A 9,705-nucleotide genomic window follows, 5' to 3' on the forward strand; every position below is an offset into this window, starting at 1 on the left:
TCTTAATAATGATGATGATGATGATTTGAATTTTGTGGAAATATATTGTAATTATATGTAATTAGCCATATGAAGTAATAATATTTATTATGCAGTTAGTAGAGAAAAATACAATTTAGACTATTAAAGCATAATCTCTAATAGGATTATGTCATTTCTTTTTAAAGTTAATTACAATAGTATGCCACTGCTTTTTAAAATTATTTTAACTAAAAAGATATTCTTATTTTCAACCAATCAGAATTCATCAATTTTCCAAACCAATTATATTCCACATCATTTGATATAATTCCATCTTTGTATCATTTTTTTCTAACCGTATAAATTCATAAAAATATATAAAAAATACATAATCTTTCAATTAACAAAATTTGACCAAAATTTTAAAAAGAAACGAGCGCGGGTCAAAATCTAGTTTATAGTTAAAATATGAGTTCCGAACAATACTTAAAAGGCAAAAATTGATTAGTTTAAGAAATCGAATCTGTAAAGTCCTTTTTAGTAAAAATTGATCACCTCAAGAATCCTAAATGTGCAACTAAGTTTTCACAGCATATTCAGTTTCATGAATCTATAGGAATCATATGTGTGTTATATTTGAAGAGTTATTTGTTTCAAGCGTCCCCTACGAATATTTATTTTTGAATTTCAAGATTTTTACAAAACTAAGCCATAAGTTTAGTCCACTGTGATTTTCATGAGTCTATAGTCCACTGTGATTTTCTTCAAATATGCAAATTTGAAATGTTTTATATTATTTCATTATGATAAGAATCAGAATTATATTAGAAACCAAACCTCAGGCGAACAGAAAGTAAATGTTGCCACACAAGAAAAGTTATAAAACGAATAAGAGATAGGAGAAGAAAAAGTGAATCTGCCAAAGCTTCTAACTATACTCGTTTTTATAGCAGATTTCAAAACATAAGCATATTCATTTGTTCTGTTTCAGATCACCTTTAGGCTTTTTCTTCTTTTCGGCTTAAAACATTACCAGATTCTCTCATATTCATGACCTTGAGTTCCTCAAACAGTAACAACTATGCTCCAAGAGTTAATGTTTTATGCATTGTGGTGATAGCGCAGACATGACTCCTGCAATCTCCAACCATCTTGCTGTCCACCACTATTCTACCTGTAAAAGTGAATGTGATCTATTTTCAGACTCATCCATATGTTGTGAGTCTTGTGACCTTGACTTACGTTAAGAGCGGCTGCTCGAGCCAGAGCGTGACCCTGGCCTGTGCCTCTCCTCTCTTTTTCGATCGAAAGACCTCTTCCTGTGGATAAATGATGATACCATCAACTTAAGAATGCAACAATCTTAAACCAGAAAATAACTGCAACACATTATCAGTACCTGTCATGGTCTCGACTTTTGTAATGATCATTATCATCCATATAGTCTCTCTCACATTTCCTTTTCTCACTATGTTCTCTGCTAAGGTGTCTATAACAATTTCTACCATTGTGGCGGTCGCATTCACTATCCTTTTCATCATGTCTCTATCTCTGGCCCTGCTCTTCACACTTTCAATGTCGATCGTGATTCACGTCTGTCTTTTTGACGTCCCATTTTCTTATCTTCCTCACTGGCTATTGAAAATTCCGTCTCAAATTCATGAAATTCAAGCTCTGAAACAAATGGTAAAGGCTTCTTCAAAAGGTACATAAGGACCATAAGTAAAATATGAACTTTACATCATAGAATAATATATAAAAGCTCCCTCCAACACAAGGTCAAGGAAGCAAAACATACAAATGAATTAACCAATTCCCCGGCGATAAAAGAGTGTAAGAAAGTCAGCACATGCATTGTTGTTAGTGATCAATGATATCTTGTGGATGTTAAGAAATAGTAAAGCAAACCTGTGAGGAAGCCGATCAATGGAAATGGTTCCATCATCTTCTGAATGCTTTCCAGCTGCTGCCTGAAATCACTGAAAAGAATAACAGTGTACTAATTATTCAGGGTTACAATACAGTTTTATATTTTTAGATAATCAAAGCAAACAATGACTAAAACCATAGCAGAACAGAGATATACGTATTAACTTCCCACACTCACCTTGTGTACTTGGTGAAGAATATAGCTCCTCATGAAGTACAATGCCCAACTCTTAAGCTGTAAAAGGAAAAAAAAAAATAGGAAGCTGCATTAAAACTGATTTCTTATATAATAGTGATTGGAAGACTTATCTAACCTCTCGTTCCATTCAGGCTGGGAGAGACGAATTTGCCCCCAAAACTTTGAATTTGAATGAATCTCCATAACCAGAGAATCTACATTGCGAACATGAATGAATCTAACAAAAAGTTAGCGTAAACAAAACCTTGCTATGACATAATCCGATCCGAGAAGGAGAAGCATACGTATAATATATTACCTTGTGTTTGGTCTGTAGATTTAACAAAAGCATCTTCATGAGAAAAAGGGAAAAGAAAATTTTCATGCTTCAGATCTTTATGCATAACTCCAAGAGAGTGATAAGCTTTCAGCTAAGAAAATGAAATTGGGAATTAGCCGGGATCAATAATATTATAGAATAGAGTTATTTGGTGAGGAGGACTCTCAGGAGGAATATATATACTCAATCAGAATACTTATGAGAGCAGTGAAGATAGATTCAAGAGCATGTAGTGAAATCCTTGATTGAATGCCTTAACTACGAAACGTTACCTCGTCACGCTGAAGTGGAGTGGATGCGTAACGGCGGCTGTTTTGGAGATCGATTGGACACGACAAACTTCATCGGACACTCTTTCTCTGCTTAGGTTTCTGATTAGTGGGCCTAAGGAAACGATATGAACAGATTAAAATGTAGCCCATTAAACAATATGAAGACCATGACGAAGGTTTTCTATAGCACAAACGCATAAATCAGAGGAAAAAAAGGTAGCAGCTTTATTTAGTAAGATTGTCTATTGAGTGAGAAAGCAGAAGACGAAGAGAGTTTCGTGATATTAATACTACTGTTTTGAAAAAGCAATAATAGGACAAATTAATGGCAGATCATGGAAGAAAACTTGGAACCGCTGAGAAGTTGGATAGAGACACTGGAAAGGCGTCGAAGAAGAAGAAGGAATCCCCATCGTAAAGTTAGATTTTTTTTACTAAGCTGACATGGCATCTTAAAACAATATGATTGGCTTGAATTTCTGATCCTATGTGGATAGGTTCAATGGAGCTCATATCCTCCTTTTAGTATTGTAAGATTCAACGTTCATATTCACTATTTAGGTTACTTCACCAATTAATAACTACGAATGGGGAATTAAGCGAGGAGGAAGACTTTACATGATGAAATATTCGAAGGAAAGAAAACAAATATAAAAGGGAAGAGAGGTCATCAATGGACTCCATAGAAACACACAATTACACAGTGTTCTAAAACGCGCTAGGCGTTCATTACGCGTTATATATGACTGTATAGCACTTAGCTATATAGGCGGACGCCTAAACGGGGTATATACGGATATATACTTTTACATGAAATATAAATATAAGATTAATATATATATATATATACATTACTTTTTTAAAAACTGAACATAAATATATTTTAAATCCAAATTTATGTATAAGTATATAGTTGAACATATATAAATAGTTTTAAATTATAAAAATTAAAGCTATTTTAAATATATAAAGATGATAAATTTAAAATAATTTTGCAACAATTATACTAATATCTACAATCATATAAATACATTAAAATAAGTAAAAATAATATAAATAATAACATTAATAAAATATAATAATAATATTAATAGTTTAATTTTTGAATATTAATGCTTAAAATCCGCATAGGCGTCCGCATAATGTCTGCCTAAACACTGTTATTCGCCCGAATTATATAAATCCGCATAAAACACTGTATAACATAAAAACAGTACGGTTTGTTACCGTATATCGCATAAACACCGCCTAGACGGGCGCCTAGACCGTATTTCAGAACACTGCAATTACTACACATTTCCTATGTTCTACCAGTTCATTATACAAAAAGAATTTACGCTCAAACTTGATTCTAAAATGGATGCATAGACAATTCGAATACCAAATACAACTATCAATTTTATACACTTTTCCTTTATTTCTTTGACTAAATTTTTAAATGCATCATGTATTCCACTCTAGATCAAATATATTTATATTTATTATTTATATTTATTTTCTCCAAGCTAAGATAATGTGCTTATTTCTACTGTATTTTACTCTCGATTTGATACAATTCATACACATTTTCATATTTTTGCTTCTAAATATCTATCTCTTTTTTTTTCACAAACAAATTCAAATTCATTTGTCGTTCACATGGATGCGGAGTTATCGATTTGGTTTACAGAGTCAATATGAGTCTGTAAATGCTTTGCTGTCAAAAAAAAAAAAACAAATTCAAATTTTTTTATTTTATTTTATATACCAATATTTCGGTTGGTTAAATTTTTAGTTCAACACACTGCAAGAAATATGGGTTTCAATAGCAGTAAAGGATAACATTTTTTGCCTTTCTGCTATGGTTGACATACGTCTTAGTTATAGATAGCGTTTGTACATTTCGAAACGCTATGATAGAGTTGCATATTTGAAAACGCTATAATAGTGTATGGTTTTAACGTAACACTTAGTTTTAATAGCAAAACATAATTAAAAACGCTATGTTTGGCTATTTAAAACCCTAAACTCAGAACTTGACGTCAAAAAAAAAAGTCCTAAACTCAGAACATATTTTGAACCCTAAATTATAAACACAAACCTAAAGCTCAAATATTTTCTTATTCTAGTCTTAAATCTTAAGTTTAAATTTGAATTTTAATATTTTCAAAATTTATTTTCACTTCAAATCTTAAATCTAAACCTCAAACCCTAAAACCCTATATCCCTATTCAAACATCATATAAACACTAAAATTTAATTAAAAAATCTCAAATCTAATATTTCCAAGTTTTAATAAAACAAAAAACTAAAAAAAATAATTATAAATATATGATCTTTTCAAATTTTCTTTTTCAAACCTTAAATATAACCTTTGAACCCTATCACACAAACCTTTGCTTTAAAATCTTATATGTTAAATCTGAAATTCAATAGTTCTTATCGTAACTTTATAATTGTAAATGATAATTTAATTTTTATATAAACAAAACTAGTTACATAATAAAATTATAATTTTTAAAACATCTATTAAATAAAAAGAGTTTTGATTAGTTAATCTATGACTATTGATTCCTTTTAATCCAATGGTTACAACTCACTCTTTTATTAATCATTTCCCTTCTTTCTCATTGGTCAATTAATAAAACAAAGAGTAAAAATTTCATTGGTTAAAACAGGATGGTGAATATTTGATCTCCACCGTTGATATAACTCAATCTAACGGACAAAAGTGATTCAGTTTAATATTTTTTTTTTTTTGCATTATCTCTTTCATCTTCTTTCTCACGATCTCTCACCATCTCTTCAATCTTCTTGCTCACGATAACTCATCTGAAATCCTCCTCTCTCATCATCTCATATCCTGCAATCATCTTCTCCTATCAATCCTCCTCTTTCATCAACTATTCAATCCTCATCTCACGATCTCTCAAACTCGTCGTCTGTCGTAACGGGTTCAAGCTCACCACCATCACCATGACCTTGCCTCCTCCTCTTTGGGTTGTCTTTTCTTTCGTGTTCATCTTCTTTTCATCTTTTATTTTCTAATAAAATCTATTACTTTTGCTCACAGATATGGAATAATGATGAAAGGGATGCGCGCCAGAGGTGAAGGTTGACATAGCGGAGATGCGCCGGAGGTGTTACGAACAAGAGACGGAGGCGGAGGTAGATGTGGTTCAGAGCAAGGTGATTTGAGGTGGGGGCATGAGGAGGCGGAGGCACGAAGACGCGGAAGCGCCCAGAGGTCGACGACGGCGGACTTAAGAAGATTGGTTTAGTCGTTACTGTATTAGGTTTAGTTAGTAAATAGGTTTAGGTTAAATCTTGGTTTAAGTTTTTGGTTTAGTTTTGATTTATTTTCTAATTTGTATACCATATTCTTTTTGTAAACCAGTTTTATTATAAATCAGTTTAAATAATAAACAAAATTTTAAATATATAAACCAATTTAAATTTTAATTATGTTTTTATTTTTAAACAATTAAATTTCCATAAATAATTTTAATATAAAGAATTTTAATATAAGTAATAGCATTTATGACACGCTATTAAATAATATTTAATGAGTTATTCTTGGGTTCACCCCCTAGGTTTTTGAAGGGATGTATCATCGCCCGTCATAATAGGTAAAGAACATTACATAGCGGTTTTTTTACGCTGCTATCTTTTCTTCCGATACGATAGCGCTATGTGATGTTATTTACCTATTATGACGGGCGATGATACATCCCTTCAAAAACCGCGATAGTATTGTTATATAGCGTTATTTGTCCGCTATTAAAACACATTTTTGTTGTAGTGACACAAATTAAAATTTTGTTTTCTAACGATCATTGTTCAACAGATGAGTATGCGAAGAAGATGTGGAGTGATCATCAATCAAACACACGATTAAATGAAAATCAGTGATAAAATGACGAAAAGTGATTATTGAAGTATCTAACTCACCATTAATTTATTCCAAACTCTCAAACTTTAATCTTTATTCTTAAGTAGTCTTTTGATCATATAAGGCGTCTGCAGAGCGTGACACCATCCCCAATGGAAATCTGAGAGACTTCGACACGAGTATCCAAAGCCAATTTCTTATTGAACTCTATAAGAGCCTCTCTATATTCCCTCATATGATCAGGAACTCCCTCTTCGTCCTCAGCCACAAAACCAAACCACAAGGTGTTGTCAAACGCAATGATTCCTCCAACCTTCACCAATTTCAGAAGCCTCTCATGGAAGTTGGGGTAGTTTGACTTGTCAGCATCCGCAAATGCGAAATCAAACTCCTGATTCTGTTTTTTTGTTTCAAATGTGGAATATGTACGTACGATCATTAGTCAGAAATAGTAAGTTCAGCTTAATTACTAAATAATAGGAACATATTTTTTTTAACGTACATCATTCACCAATTGGTCTAGGGCCGTAATACCATCGGAATGAATGAAATTGATCTTGTGATCAACACCTGCCTTCTTGATAAACTCTAGTCCCACTTCGTAGGCTTCTTTGTCAATATCTATTGCAGTAATCTGCATCCAAAATATTGTTCTAGAACGTTGGACAATCTCAAACTATTTATGGAGCCTATGTAAATTTTGTTTATCAAATAGATAGTTGATCTGTCAAAAGAATTACTTAAAAAGGTTATGAGTCCCAATTTATATTTCTTATTTAAAACTTGCTAAAGATTATTTTTTCATCGTTTTAGCTCCACATGCTAAAGTATATACTATGTAAATAATATAAACGATTATAGCAAGAAGCAGAAACATTACGCGGCCATCCTTTGGCAAAGCAAGGGCTGTGGTGAGAAGAGAGTAGCCGGTGAAAACACCGAGCTCGAGAGTGTTCTTAGCGTTCGTAATCTTTAAAAGCATCGAGAGAAAAAGGCCCTCATCAACCGGAACTTCCATCTCGCTTCTGCATTTTCATTAAAGAAAATTCAATTAAAAACCAATAAAAATATAACTGGTTTAATTAGGATCCTATTGATTAAAATAAGAAGACTTACAAATTGCCATATTTCTGCACTGTAGCTTTACGAAGTTCCTTGAGCAGCTCATGCTCTCTTGGATATGCTGACGTTTCTAAGATGTACTGTGACGGTCGAATACAACCAAACATATCAAAGATCTTTTCTTATATCCAGACAAAACCAAACTTTGCATATTAACAAAACGTATATGTTGATCATGTAAAGTTTTGAAAGAAAACTATAAAAAGAAACAAAAACCTGCTTCAGAGCTTCGCTCTTGAGGATCCCTTTGGAAGGTATTTCATCCGCCATCTCTCAGTCTCGTGATTGTGAGGATACGTTTGGAAGGTGTCTTAGTTAATAGTTATAAACAGACACATAGATTTACACTTTGGTCAGTACTGGCAACTTCTGGTCAAACTAATTGTGCAGCTAAGGGTAAAAGAGTCTAATGCGAGAATTAGGGACCAATAACTATGGATCTTATCTGTTGTCAAAAAGAACAAAAATATGGATCTTATCGACGACTTTTCAATCAAGGCTTAGGTATGAAATTCAATTATCAAAAATGAAATTCAATTATTTGGTTCGTTTTCGATGCTAATATACTTACTTTTATTTATTTTCAAGCTAGAAGTGTTGAAAGATGTTGTGGGGTGGGGGGGGAGTACTAGTGGATGACCAATCTACAATGTATTATTCATTGACTAGTCTTATAAATTATTGGCTGTGATGCGTGACTTTTTTTTTCCTTTTTTCTATAAAAAGTTATATAGCAATGTCATTAATTTGAAGAATTCATCATCAGATTTAGTTAGAAAAATTTAAAAGTATGGATGTCATACAGATTCATCTCTTAGCCTTTGTGAAGCTTCACGAGTTCTTCATCTTCTCCCCGTCTCAGTTGTCAGCTGTATTTGGTCACCGTCTTTCAACGGGTTTTCCATTTTTTATTTCTCTGGGTTAATTTTCTAAGAGCATTTTCTGGATGCATATCAATATGGAAACTTTTTAGTATACTTCATATTCCCATTATTTGAAAAGTCAGTTGTCATGTGTCTTTACAACGTTGATTTTGAAAAAGAAAATGATGACATATTGTATTAACAATGATGACTTTGAAAAAAAAACGATAACATATCTTTTTAACAATGATGACATGACTTGAACCTAATTGTGACATGAACATTCACATTTAATGTTGATTTATATTTTTGTTAAGTTTTTTTATAATATGGTAATAATTCATAGATCATCATTAATATAACAACAAATAATATAATAGTAGAAATATAAATATAACATTATTTTATTTTTTTGAAATATTATTTAATTGTACTGTTTACAATAATATAATTTATCTTATTAACACAATTCTTCAAATTTTTATGTTTAAAATTTCTTTTTCTAATCTCAATGCACTAGTTTCCTTTTAATATCTACAAATTTTAGAAATATTATTTAGTTTTACGTTTTGATAATTATATATAACGAATTTTTCTCTTAATTTTATAAAATTTTATTAGATATATTTTAACCAAAAGAAATAAATAAAAATATTTCAAAGATTATTATTTTAAATATATACATATATATTATTAAATATAAATATTAATATAAAAATTATTTATTTTATAGTAATTTTTAGATATAATTGATTTCAAATTTAAAATTAAATATTGTAAGTAGAAAATAAAAGCTAAAACTAATAAATTTTTATTTTTATTTTTATTTTTTATTATTTCTGCACATGGTAAAGAAAAACACATAGTTTTATAAATAAAAATAGGAAAATACATCGAAGATGATGTACGAAATATAAAAGACTTCTGCAGAATCTTGGAGTTTCATGTAGTGGTTGATAGCTAAAACGGAAAATCGCAATCAGATGGATCTGATTAAGAAGCACATTAAAACTTTTCAATAAATAAAGCATTGTTTTCTGTAGATTATGTATTTATCTTGTATGTACATCATTGTAAACTTTATCCTTATCTACAAGTAATTAATAAAAAAAAACAGATGCTTAATCTCGATATTATTCTGATGAGATGAAACCACAAATTTGGTAAAA

General features: G+C 31.0%; 1 protein-coding gene and 1 long non-coding RNA gene across 2 annotated transcripts; both read right to left on the reverse strand.

Annotated features, from left to right (window-relative positions):
• Nucleotides 1-659: 659 nt before the first annotated feature.
• Nucleotides 660-3,580, reverse strand: LOC125581798. Its single transcript, XR_007319508.1, has 4 exons — nt 2,205-3,580; nt 1,361-2,125; nt 1,204-1,280; nt 660-1,135 (listed from the first exon to the last, which is right to left on the reverse strand). It is a non-coding gene; the product is annotated as an uncharacterized LOC125581798 (long non-coding RNA).
• A 2,951-nt stretch (nt 3,581-6,531) lies between these two features.
• Nucleotides 6,532-8,115, reverse strand: LOC106381125 (putative caffeoyl-CoA O-methyltransferase At1g67980). The gene is made up of 5 exons (XM_013820996.3): nt 7,890-8,115; nt 7,668-7,753; nt 7,432-7,576; nt 7,054-7,185; nt 6,532-6,948 (listed from the first exon to the last, which is right to left on the reverse strand). The coding sequence occupies exons 1-5, from the start codon at nt 7,941-7,943 to the stop codon at nt 6,667-6,669; spliced, it is 699 nt and encodes a 232-aa protein (XP_013676450.1). The 5' UTR covers nt 7,944-8,115; the 3' UTR covers nt 6,532-6,666.
• Nucleotides 8,116-9,705: the final 1,590 nt, after the last annotated feature.

The sequence above is a fragment of the Brassica napus genome, chromosome C2, assembly GCF_020379485.1.
Source record: "Brassica napus cultivar Da-Ae chromosome C2, Da-Ae, whole genome shotgun sequence".
Lineage (NCBI taxonomy): Eukaryota > Viridiplantae > Streptophyta > Magnoliopsida > Brassicales > Brassicaceae > Brassica > Brassica napus.

What these genes read in the sequence shown, in the direction of transcription:
- LOC106381125 (XM_013820996.3), bottom strand. Translation starts at nt 7,943, where the DNA reads ATGGCGGATGAAATACCTTCCAAAGGGATCCTCAAGAGCGAAGCTCTG. An exon ending in AGAGCGAAGCTCTGAAGCAG is followed by an intron (nt 7,754 to 7,889) that starts GTTTTTGTTTCT and finishes CGACCGTCACAG; the next exon opens with TACATCTTAGAAACGTCAGC. An exon ending in TAGACCAATTGGTGAATGAT is followed by an intron (nt 6,949 to 7,053) that starts GTACGTTAAAAA and finishes ACAAAAAAACAG; the next exon opens with AATCAGGAGTTTGATTTCGC.